Source organism: Patiria miniata, unplaced genomic scaffold (genome assembly GCF_015706575.1).
Source record: "Patiria miniata isolate m_02_andy unplaced genomic scaffold, ASM1570657v1 HiC_scaffold_1, whole genome shotgun sequence".
NCBI classification, from domain to species: Eukaryota; Metazoa; Echinodermata; class Asteroidea; order Valvatida; family Asterinidae; genus Patiria; species Patiria miniata.
Window position 1 is genome coordinate 34,282,049 of NW_024037047.1, and position 24,576 is coordinate 34,306,624.

Genomic DNA, 24,576 nt, shown 5'->3' on the forward strand with positions numbered 1-24,576 from the left:
ACAATGTGCGGCTTGCACATTCAATTGTGACTTCCTGACCGTTTTTCACTTGAGTGAGTACCGCGCCTAATCCATACGCTGATGCGTCTGTTGTAAGAGTAACATCTAGATCAGGATCATACATCGCGAGTATTGGACTACCTGTGATTTGGCTTTTCAACTCATCCATGCTTCGCTGTGCTTCTTTAGACCAAACAAATTTTTGATCGTTTCTTAGCAACGCTCTTAAGGGCTCTACTACCGTGGCAAACTGAGGAATGTACTTCGAAAAATACCCAGCTAAGCCTAGGAACGATCTCAGACTTTTCGTGTCATGAGGTACTGAGGCATCAGTGATTCCATAGTACTTATCATCAACTTGAATTCCTGTTGCGCTTACAGTGTGACCCAGAAACTTTAAGCTAGCCTTTGAGAACAAACACTTGTCCTTATTCAGCTTGACACCATACTTCTCTAATCTCTCAAGAACTGCTTGTAAATTTGCATCATGTTCAGCTTGATCTTTACCGTAGATGATTAAATCATCCAAGTAACTCTGTACACCTTTTAAGCCACTTAACATAGTGCTCATCATTTTCTGAAATGCTGATGGTGCTGATGATAATCCAAAACACACTCTTTTATACTGAAATAAACCGTCATGTGTGATGAATGCAGTCAAGCTTCTAGAATCCTTATGCAAAAGGAGTTGATGGTAAGCTGATTGTAAGTCTAATTGACTAAATACAGATGCGTTTCTCAACTCACTAAGTATTTCATCAATTTTTGGAAGTGGGTACTTATCAGGTATTATTGCTTCATTTACCTTTCGTAAATCAACACAGTCGTAATTTACCACTTTTCTTCCATGAAACTACAATTGGTGAAACCCATTCAGCCGAATCAATTTTCTCAATGATACCTTGTTTCTCAAGTTTTTTCAACTCTTTTGAAACTTTGTCTCTAACACTAAACGGTAATCTACGTAGTTTTTGGCTTACTGGTTGTACTTTCTCATTAACCTTGATTTTGTGAACAAATCCAGACACTGGCTGTAATTCATCCTGACCATTGAACAGCTTCTCAAATTTGTGTACATTTTCAGGTAAATTTACACTGGTTTCTTCACCTAAGTCTACGGTGCTACATGACAAAGTGGAACCATCGATATTAATATGCAAGGCTTTCACAAGATCTCTGCCTAAGATGTCAGTACCTGATTCAACAACATACAAGTTCGTAACTAAAGTAGTGTCCTTGTATGAAAATGTACATTCAAAATACCCAAGAATCTTGATCGTATGTTGCGTAAATGACAACAGTTTCTGTTCAGGGGGAGGTTTCTGTAACGCCTCCGGTAGAAAGTACTTGTCGAACGTGTTCTTTGTCAGGATACTCACACCCTAGCCCCATAATGTGGCCAGTTTACTTGACTGCCTCCGTAAACATAGGCCACACGTCCACCATCTTGGAATCTGACTCGCCGAAATTTTGAAAGTGATTTCCACATTGCGACTTCAAACCCAGTTCATTTATGCTTTAAAAATACACTTACCCTCTTAATAACAAAATTAGAACCTGCTGCCAGTGTCAGTTGCCCAGCTGCTGCGTAATTTACGACATTTTCTGGACCATTCTTGGCAACTTGATCCAACCGTGGAGCTATCTCCATGGTCCAACTGAACAATGCCCTCGCGCAGATCGTTCACCTGTCAATCACGCGTGCAGGACGCACGCCGCAGGCCCAGTGGTAGTCCGGTTCCCAGACCAAAAGATTCTGACTATATATTCCTAGGATCAGGAATAGTCAGAATCTTTTGGTCTGGGAACCGGACTACCACTGGGCCTGCGGCGTGCGTCCTGCACGCGTGATTGACAGGTGAACGATCTGCGCGAGGGCATTGTTCAGTTGGACCATGGAGATAGCTCCACGGTTGGATCAAGTTGCCAAGAATGGTCCAGAAAATGTCGTAAATTACGCAGCAGCTGGGCAACTGACACTGGCAGCAGGTTCTAATTTTGTTATTAAGAGGGTAAGTGTATTTTTAAAGCATAAATGAACTGGGTTTGAAGTCGCAATGTGGAAATCACTTTCAAAATTTCGGCGAGTCAGATTCCAAGATGGTGGACGTGTGGCCTATGTTTACGGAGGCAGTCAAGTAAACTGGCCACATTATGGGGCTACTCACACCCGAACCAGTGTCGACCATAAGCGGCACTTGTACTCCGTTGATGTCGACGTTGCAGACTACTGAATCAGTTTTGTTACCCGGCATGTCGGTCACTAACACATGGATGTCTTCATCACTAGATTCTGCTGATGAACAGAAATCGTCTCGGACTTGAAATACTCCAGTCTTTTTCTGACGACGTCGAGTAGAACTTGCATGTGCTCGTGTGTCCGTTCCTCCTTGTTTTTGTCTGCATACCTTGCCAAAGTGTCCCACTTTGTGACATACGTTGCATTCCCTTTCTCTGGCTGGACACGCCCTGTCGTTCGCTAGGTGTGCTTGAGAACCGCAGCGGTAGCAAAAAGTTCGTTTACTGGACACGTCTGGTTGAACACGGGAATTTGGAGGTTTGGACTTCGTGGAATGGCTGTGGAATTTGCTGACTTTGTTGACCCGGTCTGCTTGACCATTCGTCTCTGTAAGATTTTTGGCCTCTTGCATTGCTTTTCAAAGCGTCGCGCCATGTCCACGGCTTTTTGTGGGGTGAGTTCCTTTTCCATGAGTAACCTCTCGCGGATTTTTGGACTGTTCGTTTTTTCAACTACTTGATCTCTTATCAATTCGTCTGTCATTGCCCCGAAATCACACGTTTTCGAAAGTTCTCGAAGAGCACAAAGAAAATTATCTATGGATTCACCTAAACGTTGTGCTCGTTGTCTGAAATTGTACCTTTCAGCTACCACATTTACCGCTGGCTGGAAATGTTCTTGAAGAACTTGAACCGCATGCATGTAGTCATTCGTACCTGGTGGGGGGCTTTCTGTACTCCGGGGAAGGGTTGTGAAGACTCTCTGTGCCTCCACACCGAGACAGTGAAGTAGGATTGCTTTCTTTCTCTTCGGCGCAAACTCATCACCACCTATCGCAAGTAGGTAATTTTCAAAATTGGAAACCCACTGTTTCCAAATTACCGCCGGTTCTCCCGCTTCTTGTAGGAATGGGGAGGGTTGAGTTAGGGAGTTCGCAGTCGCCATGGGTGTGGTCGTCAATCCTCGTCGCCAAATGTTGTATCGTAGTAGTAAATGAATGAACGCAAAGAACGAAACAAGAATACCGGCCGATAGGTGTTACAAAACTCAACAACTTTAATTTTCTCACGTGGCCCTTTATATAGGGGCAAGCCAGATCCTGTGCGCAAGGATATTAAATAAAGTAGTCCCACAATTTACATATAAATAGATATTACAAGAATAAACGCTGAAATGATGGAATAAAGACGGCGGCGGCGGTGGCGGTGTCTGCGCATGTCAGAGGAGTTCCAAGTTGCGCGCGCGCGTGTTCACCTGCTCCTCGCCGTCGAGGTACATCCGTGTTCTTGTTAGCAATTTATTTGAAATGATCTCATCATTGTCCATTTTATAATGTTTATTTCGTGGTTCTGCTCTGTATATCTGCCGAGCGTACACGTATCCGGTTTTCTTTGTCAATAGATATGACTGAGCAAATAAAATGTGCATGGTTCAAAAACTTTCCATTGAGACGGGTTAACTTGTCACATATTTTTTTTCATGTCTAATTCATGTCTAATCCCACGTGTTCGAGCTTTGTATAGTCTTTATTGTCTATGTGCTTCATAAATTGTACTTGGTTGTTGCAGCGCAGTGTTGTGATGATGAGGCTCAGGCTTGATTCTGTGCCAATTTCCCCCCCCCCCCCCCCCCCGTGTAGCAGGAATCCCACCATTACATTTAGAATACAAAACTGGTGTGTTAAACCTTTCCATTCTGCGTTTCTTACAGGCTGCAACTGCAAGTATTGAATAAGAGGTTGCACAGCCAGTTATCTCTGGAAATAATGCTAAGCCCGTCATAAAGCGTAATAAACAATGTAAACAAAAAACACAAACGCCCCAATTCCGTGTTCACCGTCAGTTCTTTTCAGAGTCACTTCACTTTTTACGGATAATTAGTTCACATGGTGTATCTGTAAAACTCTCTAGGTAAACTTTGCCACTAAAAAAATGCCTAGTACCGGATCGAGCCGAGCCGAGCCTGCACAAGCCAACCGAACGGAGCCCCAGCTCAGCCCAGCCCAGCCCAGCCAAGACTAGAATTGCCAAGTCCAGCTATACTAGATCAGCACAGCCAAGATCAGCCGAGCCCAGCCCAGCCAAGCCCAACCCAACCCAAACCAACCAAGCCCAGCCAAAGGCGGATCCAGAACACAATTTTTTTGGGTGGCCAAAAAAAAACCTTTGGTCCCCAAAACGTGTGCCCAACAAAATTACGGCGTGGGGTTCGGGACCCGCCAGGCCTCAAACGGTTTTTTTTTTGGATTCTAGATGCTCTGTGGTGCGATCTGAGGCAATTTCTGACCACTTTAACCAATTTTTTTTTTTAGGAAAAGATGGTGCGGTACTCATCGCCTGCCTTTATTGCGAAAACACTAAAAAAAGTGGATTCGGTGGGGTTTTTTTCTTGGGGGGGGGGGGGGTATGACCCCCTTTGGCCCCCTGGATCCGCCCTTAAGCCCAGCCCAACCCACTGCTAATCCAAATCCAACCCAACCAAACCCAGCCAATCGAAGTCCAGGCAGCCCAGCCCATCCCATCCAAGCCACATCCAACCCACATCCAACCAAGCCAAAGACCAGCACAGCCCAGCAACAAGTCCAGCCCAACCCAACCCAAGACTCAATCCAATCATTAAACCCTGCTCTGACCCATCAAGCTGAAACTACAGGCTTTCATAAAAACCAAAGAAGCCGGGTTAAGAAATTAAAAGGGATGGCCACTACTTTAAACAATATTGTCTTTTCAACTACATCTAATTATTTCCATGTACAAATCAACAAAACACAAAAACCAATGAGATCCAAATAATTACACTTTTTCAAAAAAAAATATTTTTAGTCGACAATCAGCAAATCTGCGAAACCACATGATTATCAGCTAAACATGAAGTGATTTTATTTTTTGATTAAGTAGTCTTTTAAGTAAGGTAAGAAGCTGAAGAAATCGGCGCAACAAAAGCATGAACATTAATGAAGATTTTATTTCCTAATCGGAAAAGACGTCATTTTGTTATTATTGAGAATCCCACCCTCCCCTCCCCTTCTTAAAAGTAATCAAGCGAAAACTCAAGTTGAGAAACAAAATGTAATACCTGTTTTATTCTGTTAAGTTTCATAATCGTGAAGTCGTTCACGTTGTTCAAATAGCGCGCTTTGGAAAAAACTCTTCAAATCATTAAAATACTTGGGGCTTTATGAAAGGTCTGCAAATAGACAAGAATAAGTATTTTAAATTTTCGCCTTTTTGGATAAAATGTATACGTTACATGTTTTGCTTGAATAGATGTTTTGATAATTTTATAAACTACAGGGAAAAATTTGAAAAAACATCATGATTTTTTTGTGTTTGTCCTTGCAAAGTCTACCGTTCATGCGTACATTGTACACGAACAGCTGTTACATGCTTCGACACTAATACTTTTTTTTCTCATTCTATTGAATTGTATTGTATTGTATTCGTAATGTATTTTATTTGTATATATACATATTTGTAGTCATTTTTTTAAAGTATGCAGGGCCCCAATGGAAACCAGTTTTAAACTGTTTGGACATACCGTGGGTAAAGAAATGTAATAAATAAATAAATACCTAATAAGTACATAAAACTGAACATGAATTCAGATCGTCCCATTCTGGCAGAATTATCCTGCAACTGTTTCGAAATCCTCTTATTCCACTTGTCAAGAAAGTTACTTAACCTCGCAGTTATATTTACAGCAGCTTTGGTTATACATTGCTACAAAGTAAAGCTCTTTTTTTCTATAATATTAAATGTTAAGACGAGGAAATAATAAACAAGACAGCTGGCAAGCCCCCTTTAGCTCGTCCCTTAAACTTGGTATAAATATTCAAAGTAGTCATCTGAGTGATATTTGGGGGCCAAGGTGAGGCTTTAACAAATCGTATTCACAGGTGACAGTCCGTCAGTGAGTCAGTGAGGTTTGTACAAAGAGGACTGTAAAGGCTGGCCCTCTGGGACCAGCACAAAGGTAATCTCATTGGTTAGATTACAAACAGAACCAATCTGTCAGTCTGCAGTGCATAGTGGTCATTTTTTGACACGCCCTGTATAATTGTATTGTGACTGTGTATGAATTCAGGGTTTTTATTTTATTTTTTACATTTCCGACATTTCTCATGGAAAACTTTTGTCAACAAAGAACCGATATTTGTGCGTGGCATAGCCCTGATATGCTAAAGGATTGTGCAAATTGTGATAAAAGCATGAAACTTCGCATGCTGGTTCTTCATCCCATGATTTTTTTTTCAGATAAAAAGGCATTTCATATTTGACCTCTGGTGACTTTTGAGAGGTCAATGGACTTTACATACTGTATTTATAACGTTTGTTCTTCAAACCTTCACTTTCCTATGACCCTATGTCATAGGTCTTCATACAATGAAAATAATGATCAGATGTGGGAACATTTCATATCTGACCCTGGTGACCTTTGAGAGGTAAAATGGCCCTTGTAAACCTTTTAATAGATATTTGTACCATTTATTCTCTATACCCCAACTTTTTTACGATTCAAGTCTAAATGAAGGGTATTCATGCTATAAAGAGAATTTTTATATATAGGACATTTTATATTCAACCACTGGTGACCTTACGAGAGGTCATGACCTTTGTAAAACCAAAGCCTACCTATGGATATTAACATGATTTACACAATTGTAAATGCCTTTTTTCATGACCCAAGTCTTACACTTGACTTTTTGTGCCATGAAAAGAATGTTCAGATGTGGGGACATCATATTTGAGGTAGCGATACCGTCGAAGAGGTCAATTATCTTTGTATTTCCTCGTTGCCGTTATTTATCATGTTTATTCGTCAAAACGCCATTTCATGGTGACCCGAGCCTCAATTGTGCCAAAGAACGGTACTGCACCTATAAGTTTAATGTCATGATATGAAATCAGACCCCATCAACAATTTTGAGGTGACCTCTGACCTCGTTTCTCCTTTGTTTTATTGGCAGACGCAATATGATGAGATTCCAAAAGACATTTTGTGGGTCCGTTTTGTAATAGAAAATGTACATGCTTCAAGCAACATTTCATCTTGTGTATATATTACACCCTGCTTTATCAAGATGGACTTTGATAACTACGTTTTTAACCTTTTTACCAAGCCAAATGGTCACTGTTAGAGAATGATGCTTGTCCGATGTGCCGCTTATATGCTTTCGCGTCTACGTCTGCCCTTATAAAAGAAAAATTTAGATCAGAGGTCATGCGAAAATTCTTTGTGATCTGACTTCATGACATGTTGTATAATTATTGTTCAAATACACGCCTTTTGCTCTAATTAGACTTGGGTCATGGCATTTGGAAGAATAAACATGATAAATAACGTCAATCAAAGTATACAAAGTTCGTTGGCCTCGCAAAGGGCATCAGAGGTCAAATATGAAATGTGTGAATATCTGAAAATTCACACCATGCCAAGAATACTCCCACAATTTAGATATGGGTAATAAAAAAGTGGTGTTTGGAATAGTTACTCCTCTTAATATTATCCTTAAATAGGATACGCAATTAAAGTTCATTGACCCCTTGAAGATCATCACAGGTCAGATAGGAGATTCCCTACATATTAAATTCTTCTCATAGCATAAGCCACTTAACATTATGACTCGGGTCTTGAAAAAGTTGGGGTTTAAAGGGTAAATCGTATTAATAACTATAAATAGAGTAAGTGCAGTTCATCAGAGGTCAATTGTGATTTTTTTTACATTTGGTCGTTATTTACATTGTATGAAGACTATGCACAGGCTTAGGTCATAGGAAAGTGATGTTTTCAAAACCAATAGGTATTCAAATGTCATTGACCCCTCAAAGGTTACCAGGGGTCAGATATGCAATGCCTCCATATCTGAATGTGTTGTCATGGTATGAAGACCTCACATGCCAAGTTTCATGCTTTTATCACAAAATGCACAATTATGTCCCTATGCCGCACCACTACGAAGAATCTTTTGAAAAGAATGTAACTTCAAAGGTTCACAAATTCATACCAGAACCGAACAATGAGTAACAAGTCCTTTTGGGTGTGTTATGTTGATGACTTCATTAATATACCAAATATTTAGGCCCGCCCACCGCGCACGTGCACCGATGCCTTACTGCGTGTTCCAGACGTGTGCGTCTCATACGCATTTGCAAGCATGTCAAACATAAATCGTGGCTGTAATTGGTCAAATTACTGTGGGGAGGGGCTTATTAGTGGATCGGTCTATTGCAGTTCCAGGTAACTACTCGTCACTTCATTCTCGCCGATATCACGATCCACCTGCTGGTAGGCGGCGTTGTCAGTGTCTTTTCCGTGTCCGATCCGCGTTTCGTACGCTTGATCAGAGACTCTGGTCCCCGTGACGTCATCGTCTCGCATTGTTGTTACCAAGTACGGAATGACCGAAAGTTCCGTGTCTGGTGGTTGATTTCCCTCGACGGGTGCGGCCGTTTCCCCCTTTGGATCGTTCCCTCGCCTCTTGACTGTCTGTTGACGCTTCCTTATGCACGCCAGGGAAACCAGAAAGCCGACAACGAACGCTGCAGGGATTCCCACTGCAGCCACGATGTACCCCGTGTGAGTTTCACTGGTGACTGCGCAGGTAGGAAGCAAGCCCGTTGATGTGTTGGTTCCGTCTACGAAAATGCCTGGTATGGTTTGCGTTGAGCATACCTCCACAATTGTTAGAGCTCGACTAGATGTGTTCGGGGTATTTAGCAGGATGGGGCTGACAGAGCAGCTCTGATTCTGTCCTGGAAATGCAGAACTAGTCACCGTGCATAAAAAGACTTGATTCTGCAGGTGCTCCCCGAGCTTAACAACACACCTTACTCGTTCGTTCTGCGGTAGTTCCGTGCTGTAGACGCTGCATGTGACTTCCTTGTCAGAATGGTCCACTCTCCAAGTGATGGTCACCCCAGGGTTGCCGATCGCAGTATCGCACCACACGGCGACGCTTTCGGTAGGAATCCGATCGCTTTCATTCGTGCCATAGAATGGGTTTTCTGCCGGAAAGTACTGCACCGATACGAAGATGTATCCAAACAAACTAGCACCTCCCCACTCAGCGTGACACTTGTACCTTCCAGCATCCGATTCGGTGATGTCAGTTATTTGCAAAGAATATGCATTGTGCTCGCCAAACGAGCGATTTGCAATGGAAACTCGGGGATCATTTGTCTCAACGATGGAATTCTGGGTGAGCCAATTAGTGGCTTCGGATCCAATGGACTTACCCCACCAAACTCGATGTAACTCTGGGCCCGAGGCAGAGCAGTTCATAGACAGTGTCTTGCCTTCTGTGATATTAATGAACTCGCTGGCTGGACTAGCTGAGCCTTTAATCAGAAACAAAGGAGTCACTTCTCGAGGAATGCAACTCAGCAAAACCACACTCATCAGAAGGAAGTACACGTACCTCCAAGACGCTGGCTGAGATTGTACCTGCTGTTGCTTGAGTAGCATCATGATGTGTCTCGTGGTTTTTTGTGTGCTCTCAACTTAGATTAGCTGCCGTGGCGCGAATAAGTAACAATATACACATGTATACCTATTCGAATTTGATATTGAGTCACCCAGTTATTCATCGTTTCCTCTTTATAACTTGTAACTTGCGGCTGGCATGTTGTGATAGTGTCACAGGTTTTCCTTTTGCCACTCAGTCATATAAATAAATGTAGAAAAGAAACTTGTGCACGCGAATGAAAAACAAAATGTGTCATAACAGAACGATGCATTTCAGCATTTCTTTCGTTTTGTTATTATTTAATTTATTTTATTTATTCAGCTACGGGCTACTTTGTAAACACACTTTTTCAATGTTGGATTTCATATTCGTTTTATTTTTGATTTCATATTTATTTACATATAAATGTATATATCGTGTTAATCTCAGTGTATCCTTTACGGTCTTACCTCGCCCCCCCCCCCCCCGCCCGCCCCCGGTCAAAGAAATGGTTGAACAACCTTTTATACAGGATGTCCTAAAATGCAACTCTGAAACAATTACCTGGTTTTTCAAAAACGCGATCTGTAATGCTTTTATGTTGAGATATCGGATTAAATCTGAGAGTTTTTTCTTTCAAATACTGAAAAAAAAATCACGAAAACAGCACATTGGGTTGCTGAGAGAGGTGGCACCAATTGATTCAACGCTCATCCATGTCGCGCCCCTACGACGGGCAAGCAGTAGGTAATCATCAAGTGTACCTTTGTTTTTTGTCAGATAAACATCATCACTGCTTTCGCTCTTTTTTCCCACCAAACTTTCCACAAAATGTACGTTGAGACACAACAATGCAGAACTAATGTCCCACCATCCACAGCCGTTACAGATTCAGTTGGTGGTTCCTCCGAGCATCGTGTCAGTATCACAACGCCGTCTCCCAAGCCTTCACCTAGGCTGACAATACTCATCAACAGAAAACACATCAAAACCAATTCGACAAAAGATAAATCAAGCATGAATCGATGGTTAAGCTCCATATTTGGCAGCTGATTTGGAGCCAACGCAGAGAACGTTGAGATGTTGGGAATGTTTACACGGTTTCAAGTCATTGTTAATGGCTGGAGCCGCGACTGTCCAGGAAGAAAGTGGCTCCCTGCTCTCTTTGGATTTCTCTTTGTCATGTTATGACATCCGTTCGCATGAGCTGGTTTTGGACTGTGTTCACGTCGGGCTGGCCGGCATTTCCTTTATTTCTGAACATGAAGTGGTCGGAAAGGTTTCTCATTTGAAATGATCTAATTACTATTTTTATGTACATGTATACATGATTTTGATGTGGGGTTTGATCGTAGGCCTACGAATTCAGTTTGCTTTTTTGCACAGATGGTATGATTGAGCCAATACAATTTTCTCGATTCAAAAACTTTCAATTAAGACAATACCTCAGGTCTGAACATGAAGTGGTCGGAGAGCTTTCTCTTTTGAAATGATTATTGATGTCTATTTTTATATGCATATATTCCTGGTTTTGCTTTAGCGCTTGATCATAGGCCTACGTATTCAGTTTGCGTTTTGCAGGGATGGTATGATTGCGCCAATACAATTTGCTCGGTTCAAAAACGTTAGATTGAGATATGGACTTATTATTTTTGTGTTTATTTCTTTGTTTCACTTTGTTGGTGTCGATCCATTTTTTTTCCAGTTATTGTTTCTTTTATGTGCTTCATTAATTGTTGTGGGTTGTTGCAGCACTGTGCTGTGATGACATCCCTTGATTCTGTGCCAATTCGCAGCCGTGTAACAAAAAGTCCCATATTTTTTTTTCAGAACACCAAACTGGTCCTGGAACCTTTGCATCCTGCGTTTCGCACAGCCTATAAATTAATGACATGTTTTTGGAAGTTGCAACGCAAGCAGTGTATGGGAACATAGTCGCCCGTCAAAGAGTCTAATGCAAAGTCATTGAGGCCCCTGTTCTAATTAATCAGAAACAATACTGCAAGTTCTTATCAGATAGAGTCACTTCTCTTATTAGGAAAAGTTGCTTCACATGATGCATCCGTAAACCTTTCCCCTCGTCAATCTCATCAAGTTGGCATCTCCCCACTCGACGTGACACGTGTACCTTCCAGTATCAGATGTGGTGATGTCGGTTATTTGCAAAGAATATGCACTATGCTCGCCAAACGAGCGAGTTGCAATGGGAAACTTTTCTTGGTTTTTCCAGCATCTACAAGCCCAAAACATGAAACAAGTCAGTTTAACAATATTTTATATAACATACTAATCCTCCAAATCCATTTATTTCTGAAAATTGCAGCAAAAGCAAATGCTGTACATTCCCTTTAAATTAACTGCTGTACGTGGCGCAAATAAGTAACACTATTATATCAAGTCACCCAGTTATTCATCGTTTCCTCTTTAAAACTTGTAACTTGGTGCTTATGTTGTGATAGTGTCACAGCTTTTCCTTTTGCCACTCAGTCACATAAAGTAAAAATAGAAACTTGTGCACGCGGATAAAAAATACAATGTGTCCTAACATAACAATGCTCTTTGGCATTTCGTTCGTTTTGTTTTCTTTTTCAGCAATAAATTGATATAACTGAATGCACTTTGTATAAACAGAGAGTTTTGTTTGATTTCACGCTCGATTTAGGGAGGTTATTTATTTTTTCTTAAAGGCAAGTTAACATTGTATACACTGTAAAAAGTAAGTTCAGTTATTCAAAACAACCTTGCTTTCAATTTGTAAACATGTTTAGAAAGCTACCAATGTTCAAGTGCGAAACATAATCCATCATTATTCTAACATGTTCAGTATTTAAACATGTTTAAAAACTGAGAGCAAGAAAGTATTACAAGTGGGCAAATTTTGAGTAAGTACGAAGGCCAGCAAGTTCGGGCGAGGACCATTAGACAACTAGTAGTTGGTTGATTTGTGACGTAACTTGCGCCTGCGCACTATCAGCAACTTGCAAACGCCTCTAGTCAGACGATGGTCAAAATCCTGGCTCCCAGTTGTGCCTACAACAAACAGACTGCACGTTAACTAGGAATATTTGCAGAAACAAATTTTATTCTCTCAATCTGAGTACCATACATTGGACACTTCATTCATTTCCAAAGGAAATCTGGGTATTAATGTGATCGGACACTACACTAACATAACAATAAAAACTTATGAACAGCTCTCAAAAATATCATTCAGGGCTAGAAGTCACTTTAATTTTTGTAGCTGATCTGTGAATTTGGAATCTCATTAACAAATGTCTTCGCAACAAAATAGGGGATTAATTGATGAGGATTGGTTTCTCGATCATCATATATCGGCCTCCTTCATACCTTTGTATATTCCGTTTCCTGGGGGACATACAAAAGTCCAAGAACCTAAATATATTCTGTCGTGTTATTCTTCACCTTAAATACAAAAGTGTACATTTGGTGAAGAATAAAGGTTCTTTTCTTGGTTATTATTTTTTTATAGCAACAAATCGACATGCATACCTGTGTGATCACGTAAAGTTATAAAACCACATTGCTTACATTCTTTCAGGTTGACATTTGGGCAATTCCACAGAATTGTAAGTCTCAATGAAAAAAACTTCAATTATCCAAATGCCAGCAATGAATCATATACATCATTTTTATTATTACGGGGAATGGTACCTTTGGGGGATATTCCCATAGGGTTTGTGCACATTGTCAAAAGGTTTCCAACTTCAATGACCCAATACCCCAATTTCCCTTATCCTACCCACATGAATTCTGGTATATTTACGTTTTGGACCATGAGCCTCTAAATTGGAGTTGTAACATGAGGGAGACATTGAAATGTCTCCCTAATGTCCGGTGTCTCCCTAAGGTATAACTTATGACGAAATAATGTCTCCTTGAGGGTACATTAACAGTAATTAAGCTTACTAGCTGTATTTCACTGAAATATAGCTTATTTCTAACAATGTTCAACAGTTCAGCTGTTATTTTATTGACAAAAGTACACAAAAACATCTATTTGTCTGAGACGTCTGACACCATGGTGTTTCGAGTCGATATTTTTAGTACGGCAAAAAATGATGGATGAAGAATTTAATTTTAAAATCACTGTAGTAACTAGACGTTTTTAAGACTTTTTTTTCATAATTAAAATCCACTCTATGATTATAACATTTATTATGCACACTTTTGAATTGTCCAAAATGTACGTCCAACACCATGGAACTACCAATTTCATATTTTCAGGTTTCATAAAGGGTGTCACTCACACTGCAAACTTCATTAAAATCATTACATTAGCAAAAGTACTTATAACAAGAGTGAATATAATCTGGGTAAAAACCTTCAAATATAAAAGCTCAGCCAATCTTTTGTCTAAGCTTAATATCTACGCAACTCGAAAACTTTCTTGATTACACACAGAAAATAGTAAAAAAAACAACAAGTCTATGCTAGAAAAACTTGCCAAATCATAAGAAATTTGTTTGCACTTGCGATTTCGTGCCTAATTATGGCAGACCCTAAAAAGAGTTAACAAAAAATAGTTAAGTTCATAGTTAAGTTTTTGTCTGAGGACGAACTCATTATCTAGGCAACTTCAGGAACTCTTGCATAAACAGAGAAAACACTATAAAAAAGATACACATCATGTTACTAGAACCAATTGCCAAATTAATGGAAATGTGTTTCAAAGTATGAATTAATGCATATTTATGGCCGGCTAATTAAACTTGCTGCCCACTTCCTTGGGGAAAACTAAATCAGGACAATTGTGTCAGTTTCAACTGATTTCGGTTTTCTGTGACATGGGGCTTCAGGGGACATGCACGATGCTTGTGCAAATCCAAGCTTATACTTTAAAAATAGTCGTGAACATGTTAAAAGCCTTTTGCTTGTGTTTGTAAGATACAACATCCAATATCCTTTCCAGATATGTACTTTAGTAAGGTAATTATTTAAAAATTCAGATATTCAGTCCAATCTTAGCAGATGATCTTCACTGAAATGCTACAATAACTTTAGTGCAGAGGGTAAACAGATATTTGTGTTGCATCATTACATCACTGTTTCGTTGACGTCATTGAGTTGTGCATCATCTGTGAAGCTCACAAGGGATCCTGGAAGCTGGATGATAAAAGGAAAGCAGAAACCTTCACAGTTTCGTGTAATTTCACAAAATATTTGCTTAAACAAGGACAGTGACTCACCAAAGAATTTGAACCAGAATTTGAACAGGTTACTGACCGAAATGTCATGCCATATTTAGGGCTCCTGATTCATTCTCAACTACACTTACCTGCAGGGAAGTCAAGTTTGAGTCCAACCCATGAAGACTTGCTTTAGTCCCTACCTGATTGTGTTCATACAATTATCTGAGGTTGCCCCACCTCTACAAGCTAACACTTCTTCTTCATCTTCTCAATATTTTTTCAGGCTGGCATATTACAGTGTATAGGGCACTCTTGTGGAACCCTTAGTTCCATTACAAGTAATAATAAGCTTTTCTCAGCCTATAAATATACAAAGCAACATTTTTTTTGTCTCTGCTGAATAGTTTCATGAGATTAGGCCTAGGTTATGACACCTACCTCTGTTACACAGTTAGGGGTTTCCTCTGTGGTAGTTGGCGGAGTCCTCTTTTGGAACATCTGCATCTGCTCTGGATCACCAATCTCAGCGTCCTTCTTGAGAGCTGCAGAACTCTTCATGAGCATGGTTGGCTGTGCCCACATCTCAGCATCGGCAGGGCTCACTGTTGGACTGGCAGGGGGAGGTTCATCACATGATTTACCACCCACGGAGGAAGCTTCAGCCAGTGCAGGCCAAGCATCTGAAACAGCATTAGAACGTGCAAGACCCGACCAGGGCCTGTTCTTCTTGAGGCCTGATGAAGAGGAGCTTTGAGAGCGATTTGAGATGACAGAGAGTGGTCTTCCTGTTGAAGAGTCATCCGGATGACTGTGGCTAGCCTGGCGCTCGTCTTTCTCGTCAGAATCTGTCTGATCTCCACTGTCATCTTCAAACACAGGATTGTCAAAGGCTTGCTGAGTGTAATTGCCACTTATGTATGGCACCAGTTGATCATCATCTGCATCCTCTAATGGATGGATTTGTAATCTGTTGTAAAAGAGTACAAACTGGTAAGTTGCGATTAAAGAGGAAAGAAGGGGAGACCTATCAACAGCAAAGGATCTCATCCGTGGTCTTCCCCCCAGGAATTGCTTGGTTTACAAAGAATCTCAAAATTTCAATTTTAGTGTATATTGGACAAAATTATTCATGAGTAAGTACATGGAACCTGGAGGTATGGCATACAACACCTGGAGGTCAAAATAGTGACTGTCAACAAGACTTACAGCACTTTGCACTTACTTTTTGCTGTACTTTTTCTTGTACAAGTAGAAGACCACAGCAGCAACGATGAACAAACCAACCAGACAGCTTACCACACCTATTATAACTTTGACTCTGAAGAAAATACACAAAATGATAAATGAATACATTGGTAAGGCTTAAACTGTCATGAACGGTCAAAATCATCAGTTTCAGTGGAATCATAAACTGGCAAATAGTCATCGTTTCACGAAGGGACGGGCATCTCAATTCGGAAGAAAACCCCATTTCGAGATAATCGCAACATAGGTTTTCATATGTTAGAAGTGCAAAATGTACCACAATGCATCTACTCTATGCAGTATACAAAATGCCCACATGATTCTTAGAGAGCTTAACTTTCTAATGAACCTAGCAATAATCATTGAAACTGTGGTTATTCCGCGAATAAGTATCAGCAAAGTTGCCCGTCTCTTTGTGAAAACGAAAATTCTAGTTGACCTACTTTTACAATCTACTGTGCAGTGTGTTTTGCCATGGGGAGAGGGCACGCATGTTTGGGTGCACGCGACTGAAATGTATCAAAGATGTCTGTCCCTTTGTGAAAATGGAAATCTCACTTATTCTGCATTTACTACCTTACGGTCAATACATTTCGTGCACAGCATGATAGCGTCTCTTTGTGAAAACGCAAAATGCAATTATGAAGATTTTTGCCCCTTACAACATTAATGTCATTAAGATGCTACGCAACTTTTGCTTCTTAAACCAAGTCAGAGTGATTGAGAGCAATGTTTTAAAGCAAAAAGGCCAAAAACAAAATCAGAACTGAAAAAAAGGTCATTCTTGACATGCCCTTCTCTTAGGGAAAACAATGACAAAAACACCAAAAGCATCCTTCTTTTGAGTGAAATGCCAGAAAATAAAATAGTGAATAAAAAGTACAAAACAGCATCCTGACGATGTTTATTTACATGATTGCTTTGATCAGGTTCTTGGTCTGAATTTATCACAAAAATTGAAATTTCTGGAGTTTAGAATTCAACTTCTTGACTTGATAATATATTTGTTTATTAAACTTGAAGGACAGAGAGAACTTAAAGTTCTGTAAACGTACTCACACAGAAATTGAATTAAAAAAATCTTTGTGTGTATTTACTCTCCGAAATTTAAACACTGGTTTTTGAAAATACTGCTGGATACAATTGCAGTACCCATGCTATCACATCACAAAATAAGAACAGTAAAACACAAATAATTTGTTTGATATCAATAATGCTGACCTCCAGTTGAGGTCATCACACAGTGGATCAGACAATGGACAAGCGCATTCAAATCCATTGAGGCGATCATAGCAGACGTATGGGTATGCACACGGCGTGGACTGGCACTCATCATAATCAATCTCGCAGATGTCACCAACCCAGCCGGGCTGACAGTGGCAGGAGTAGGATTCGAACCCACTGCTACGTACAGGGGAGGTACAATCAGGATCCTCAACAGGTCCTGTGTGTAGAGAGGTACATGTAGCAACACAAATAAGAAGAATCACTATGTCTGATCAGTGATTGATTTGAAACCTGCCGCTGATTTTACAAATCAATGTGCAACTTATGTCAGGAGTACGATCAATTCAACAAATTAACATATGTTTGATCAATTTCATGAAATTAGAGGTAGCTACACATGTTTGAAGTTTTTCAACCATATTGGTGAAGATAGTTACAGGTTTGAAGATGGCTGTTAGGTACGATTTCACATCAGTAACACAACAGTCACTGAATCAGTTCTGCCCGTCATTTTGAAAATAGTTATGTCTTACTTTCAAAGTTCTGTTACAGGTAAAATAGCTTTCCATTACTGTCTTAAAACAAATAAAGCTGTGAATTTCTTGTATAAATCTTGATATTTTTTAACAATGAGGGCACAATAATCATAATTAGTCAGTAAAATGAATTACTTTTGGCTTGAAGCCATAACTTATGCCACCCGAAGTGAATGTTTAAGTACATCATAATTTCTTGTGAAATTTGTCATAATTCAATAATTTGTGCAATTTATCCCTAACCCTCCAGGGTATGTTTGCTAGAACCCTGCCAATGTAGCAACATGCAACACTTGACTAAGTGACAAGCCTGCCAAATGCAGCAAGATCCATCTGGGGAAAATTCTCAAGGCCACACTGCCTCAGAGTCCGTGGTCGCTGCACGCAGCAGCACACAACCGTGGCATTGTTCAATGGGACTAGCTCTCACTGTCTCAGAGCTAGCCATTCATGCACTGGTGTTGGTAGCTGAATGCATCAAAGAGCACCAGTTCTTTTCTACCTGATGTACTGTATTGCGTCTGGCAGGGTTAGGGTTAAGTAATTTATTGAACTGCAACACAAAGTAAAGTTTCATAAAATCGGCTACTGATCTTATTTAATAATCTACAAGTACAAGCAATTCCAAGTTGACATATCTACTTTCTATTGTAGAGCCTCCCATATGGAATGCTGTGCCTTGAAAATGTTATTTGAGTCTCATTCGTGTCCTGTTGTTTCATTGCATAGTGACAGAATTCCCTCAGTCTACTACAAGGAGGACAGGACAAGCTGTACTCATGAAGCAATATAAGCAAAAGGAAATAAACAGAAATGGCTGAAGTTTTGTGTGAGCCACCCACCTCTGCAGACCCCCTCATGGATGCAAGGGTTGACCAGCACAGCAAGCTGTACCTCCAGTAGCTGAGACACGGCTCCAGACAGGTCCTCTGCTAAGACAAGGAAACTATCCCTGCCATGATAGTTGGGGTTTGGAGCATAGGTGAATGTGGATGTCGTCCAGCTCAAGTCCTCCTAAATATAAAGAAGTTCTCATTCCAATGTTACAATGACTCTGAAACCAAAACTCACATGTCTCAGGTGATGAACATTGAAATAGGAATGTTTTTGATAAATGTGTGGCTTGACCTCAGAAAGCCTGACTTGTGATTGACTTGGTATGACTTGTGAGTACTTGTGAGAGCTCTGTGATTCAGAGGCGGCCTTAACTGCATTGATAGGGGATGAGACCAGACTTGATTTTTTTTACTCGGTAAGTAGACAAACATGTGGGACTTACAAAATAAGATTGGTGACGCGACTCAACAAGTTCGATGAGCAACAATTGTGATTGCATAACTTGATGACAGAGTGATTGTTGAGGGTGATTCAATGGGGCTTTAGTTAGACGGCACCAACTACCGGTATGTTGCTAGAGCAGCAACAATAACCCATGAGCAGCGTACCTTTATATCGTGTAATAGGAGTTATCAGGCAAGTCATGGACACCTGTCTAAGTACAGAGGTTCAGCCTGGTTTAAGCTACCCCAGGAACTATTCAATTCAACAACTGCACCAAAAAGTCTCTAGTGCTCGGTAAGAATCAGTGAGGTACATGTATCAGTAAGGTACCGCTGGCAAATAAATTTTACTTTAAGCACAACAACGTGACAGACAAACCTAGAGGTCTTTGAAACCTTGACATTGTCTCCAGCATCAGCAGGAAATTGTATGCCCCTTATTCTTGGGGACAACGGCTTTATATAGGTCTGGTGTTTGGCCTCAGGAACATCAGATTGTGTATCATGAGATCCAAGTTAATAGTTTGGACATTGGAGGCTTTTATGTAATTCTGGAACCAGTGGCTATAAACCAAAGCTGGAGGTGAGGCCAAGGTTTCAACAACCTCTTTAATATCACAACTTCTACCTCACTATGAGGCAACTCAATCCCACAAGGAATGACTGGCTCTTCGCTGCCTACAGAGGGCTCACTGCAATTCTGCCTGGACGGCACAGTCTTGTTTTGGCCTGTCAGTGTCAGGGTGCCATAAGTCGGGGGCCTGGTCATAATGGTCAGTTCATCATTGGTGTCAACATCGTATGCTCCTAGCACAGCACTCAGATCCTTGTAGGCAACATTGGTCCCTGTGTTCTGCTCAACAGTTAACTGCATTTATAAAAGTAAAAACATACGGGTAAACTTTCATATCATGAGTAAATGTGGAAAGGCAAATCTTAAAGGGAATATACAACATTTGCAAACATCGAAAAATAAAACTACCAAGTTTTTACGAAATACCTTACTAGGATGTTGGTAAATGACAGTCTCAAGCATCTTGTAAAATTATGGCACCTGGTGTGAAGTCATTTCAAGAAAATGGTATTTTTGTATACATTTCCAACGGTGGTCGGCCAACCAGCGTTGGAAAAACCTAACTATTTTTCAACTACTGCTCCAAATTTACCATTTTTTCAGTCCAAATTTTGTTTGCTATTGGTTACATGTTATGAACAGGTGCAGGTCAGCTAGACTGGTTCCCTTGCCTTACAATTTTCCATCATCTATAAATTGATCCATTTTATCTTTTGTGGAGTCAGGAAACCAGACTACTTGAACATTTTTGTTTTTCTTGGTTTTTCCCAACCTTTCTGAACACAAAACTTAAAAAATGTCAGTGTAACAATATTTGATCTATTATACTAACCTCTCAAATAGTTCATTTCTGAAAATCATGGCAAAAGCCAATGATGTACATTCCCTTTAATATCATAAAATTTGCATAAATCTCTTCACAATTTTACATAAATTGCTACAAGTGTATTTGTAAAGTCAAACTGTTAAAATTAGCCCATGTTGGAACCCCCTGTTGTGTACACGGGACGGAGTCCAGGGTATGAATGTCTGCTGCCATAGCGAAAAAAATTATAACACATTTTTTTCATATTTTTAACCTGATGGAGGAAGCTGAAGTTTTGTTTCAATAGTCCTTGTGTCCAGAATTATGCATACGCTGGGTTTAGACAAGGTAGATATGTCAATGGGCGATGTGTTTAGTGTTTAAAGAAAATAAATCGCAGATCCACGCTTTCGTTGAAAACATCCTCAGTATGAGCATGTTGTGTGAACACTTACGCGCGCGGCTGCGTACATGGCATAGTAACTGTGCTGCACGCACACGTAATTCTTCACACGGGGAGTTCGTACTGAAAATGTTTCTGACAAGAGCATGGATCTGCAGTTTATTTTGAGTCAACACGTCCTCCATGGACATATTTACCTTTTCTATAACCAGCGTAGACATAATTCCGGACACAAGGAATAAAAAAAAAATTTCAGCTTCCTCCATCAGGTAACAATAATTTGTTTGGCTATGGTAGTAGAATTAATACCCTAGACATCAGTCATAATGCAATGAAGACGTTGTCCAACCTGGGCTATGTAAATATAAGAGTCTGCAGTGATTTGCGCGTTAAATGCCATATTTTGCTGTGGAGACGAGTGAACTCAATCAAATTTTAATAGATATGTATTAAAAATTGTAAAAAAAAATCAGCAATAAATCAAATTGACAAATGACGTGTGCGTCACTGTCCATTTCCCAATGGCCTCTTTTAGTTGATGTGATCATGGGGACAATGGACATGCGGACCATGCTAAAAGTTTGGGGCTAGAAAATGAGGGTTGTCAAAATATAGGTGTGAGCTATAAGATGAGATCATGGCTTTTGCATTATTTGTTTACAACTGTATGAATTTCTGTAAAGGGCCTGTCACATTATATACGATCTCATAGAAGACCTTACGGCAACCAAAAATATTTCATAAATTTAACAATCGCAGCGAGGACGCAAGAAAATGACAACTTTCTGTCTCAAAGAAGCTCAAGCTACGCTCATACTGTGCTCTTCCCGCGCTTACGATGTGCTCAACTCACTCTCTATGCGCCCCTGCCAAGCCCAATTACTCGATCTAGTCGCTGCCGCTGCGCTGTCACTGCACTCACACTACGCTCTGCTCGCTGTTGATACGTCCTAGTAGCTCGCGTCGTGCTCTCTATTCGACCAAAATACGCTCATGTGACGTCACTTGCGCTGTATAAATACCACGACAAAACGATCAATACACAGTCCAGTTTCAAAATTATTCTACAAGTTCATCGCAGTCGAGTTACTTTCTCATGGAGACTACATCGACTGCCTTGCGCCTAAGCTGCCTCAATGCCACTTCAATGTCACACGATTCACGCTCGCACAGCGCCCGAGTTGCGTCATTACGGCGCCCTGGCCAGAGCGCAGAGGTGTTGCGATTGTTTTGAGCATGTTCAAAGACCTTTGCGCTCATCGGAGACCATTAAGACCCTCTGGCGCCCATCTGGCGACCTATGTAGTTGTCGCTGTGATGTAGTAGTTGTTGTTGCGCCCCAGCTACTTTTCAAGGACGCAGTGAGAGCGCATATAAGATCGCAGACAGTGTGACAGGGCCTTTAGGAAGCATAAAAAAGTTTAAATGTAAAGGAACGCATATGTGATGAATCCCATAAACCCCCATCTGATCATTAGGAGCAACACCACAAAAACATGTGAAATAAAAAAGCAAACATTATCAGAATTTAATTTACCAAAGCAATGCGTCCATTGCCAACAACTTGGCCATTATGTGCACTGTATAACACAGGATTATCATTGACTGGTCGGACTTCAATGGTGAGATTGACAGTGGTAGATAGAGGTTCTATCTCATGGAATGTCTGTACCTCCCTCACTGAATAAACAATAAAAAGAAAAGAGAGATAGAAAAAAAGTCAGTAAATGCATCACTTGTATAGCACCATTTATAATTATCTAAAAATTTATACCACAAATTACTGAGCAAAATCACCAATTCAGTACACATAAACCTTCAAGCGCAATTCTACAGGGGAGGGGGGATTTATGTCTAGGCCCCCCCCAAAAAAAAAAATTCAAAAAAGTAGTACTCGTGAGGAGGGGCATTTGTACACTATTAGGTTATACAGTGTACATGATTGTAAGATTTCATCAGTGCTCCCCATTGAAAATGTGGTATGAGCCCCCCCCCCCAAAAAAAATTGATTTTCAAAAGGCCTAAGAAAAAAAACCAGTTTACATTTCAGCACGCCTCCCTGCAAACATTTCTGGATCCACCCCTGCTAGCCCCCCCAAAAATATAGGCTCTAGAACCGCGCCTGATAACCGTAGTCATAAAACCTGTCATGAAATTATTTAATCTGACATCGGAGAGAAATGTGTCTAAAAACAAATATACATTCCAATGACTTTTCCTTTTATAACGTATTTTCGAATTACTTATAATTTTTCCCTGTGTTTTGCACATTTCGCATTGATAAAAATACACATTATCCAGAAAAAGTCTTGGCAAATTGTTTTGGCAGATATTATCTTTCAGAAAACAAAATCTTGCAGAGACTCTTACCAGTGATTTGCAGAGTGACAGTACCGTAGCAATCAGTACAAGGTGTATAGCTGAAGTCACCGGTCTCTGTGATCATTGCTGTACCTTGCTTGTCACTGTGACTACCAAGCTCAAAGACCAAAATGTCATCTTCAAGATCAGTGGCCTGGAATGTGTACGACAGAGTTCCTGGAATAGAATATAAAAACAAGAAAAATAACAACAATCGATATTTGACATTCACTAACATTTGCTCTGCCAGTGATGTGTAATATTTGCATTGTTTATACAGTATATTATTAGTTATCCCGCGAGCGCGAGTGGAACACGGAACAATGTATTCGAGGCCGAAGGCCGAGTGGTATGTGGGACACAGACGCACTGCATTTTCCGTGTTCCACGAGCTCGAGCGTGATAACGAATTTATCTTCAAGCAAATTTGAGGTACAGTACAGTCGGAATGAGCACACATTACACGGACATTCAGCAATTTAGCGTATGCAGCTGGAATGTCGCTCGCATCTTGCAATAGCGCAATACGCAGGGTGCGATATGGACCGTGCAATACAGCCTCATATCACACTGTTGTTGCCATGGAACGACCAATCAGGATCGAGGATTCAAATTTGCTTGAAGATAAGACGTCAAATCTGAAATCAGAAAAGGTGACAAAATGACTACCACATATATTTCATGTACATATATCTTTAAATAACCCAAGTAAAATAATACAACAGAACATTTGAGATATACAGTCTGTATCAAAACAAAAAATACATTTAGAGAAAAAAATATTTGAAATACCAGCACCTATTTTAATAATAACTTATATATGCTTAAAGAATGATTGTTTCTCAATACAATGCTGTTTTTCCTATCTCATTAGAACACCAACATCCAGAGATATAGACAGTTAATTGAAAGGGATGATATGTCAATGTGGTCCAAGTTGCAGCAACATGGATGAAAGGTAATTAACATGCCAGCAATGTTGGCCAACTTACCAATTGTTCTTTGCCAATGATATTGAGTTGGAACCTACATGTATGATTAAGGGAATAAATGTGTGCTCGAGAGGTTTTAATCACTCTGTTTAAGACTGCTTGGAGTCTGGATGCTGATAATTACCCGAGCCGGAGGCGAGGGTAATTATCAGCACCCAGACTCTAAGCAGTCTTAAACAGAGTGATTAATACCGACCGAGCACATATTTATTCCCATTCATAAATACCTTTGCGGTCAAAAAATATAATATTTCGGTCAAAAAATCTTGATTTTGTTCAACAAGTTCACGTACTTCATGCTTTTTGAAACATCCCTCTAC

At 40.3% G+C, this 24,576-nt stretch overlaps 2 protein-coding genes across 2 annotated transcripts in view; both read right to left on the reverse strand.

Moving 5' to 3' along the window:
* Positions 1–8,461: 8,461 nt before the first annotated feature.
* Positions 8,462–9,703, reverse strand: LOC119733151. Its single transcript, XM_038206729.1, has one exon. The coding sequence runs from the start codon at positions 9,701–9,703 to the stop codon at positions 8,462–8,464; it is 1,242 nt and encodes a 413-aa protein (XP_038062657.1).
* A 2,922-nt stretch (positions 9,704–12,625) lies between these two features.
* Positions 12,626–24,576, reverse strand: part of LOC119729086 — a 195,881-nt gene continuing 183,930 nt past the window's right edge. Inside the window, 8 exon segments of the mRNA XM_038201595.1 lie at positions 12,626–14,807; positions 15,272–15,800; positions 16,056–16,151; positions 17,300–17,522; positions 18,684–18,855; positions 19,750–19,989; positions 22,441–22,583; positions 23,274–23,441. Of these exon segments, the coding sequence (XP_038057523.1) occupies positions 14,739–14,807; positions 15,272–15,800; positions 16,056–16,151; positions 17,300–17,522; positions 18,684–18,855; positions 19,750–19,989; positions 22,441–22,583; positions 23,274–23,441 (1,640 nt within the window). The 3' untranslated portion in view covers positions 12,626–14,738.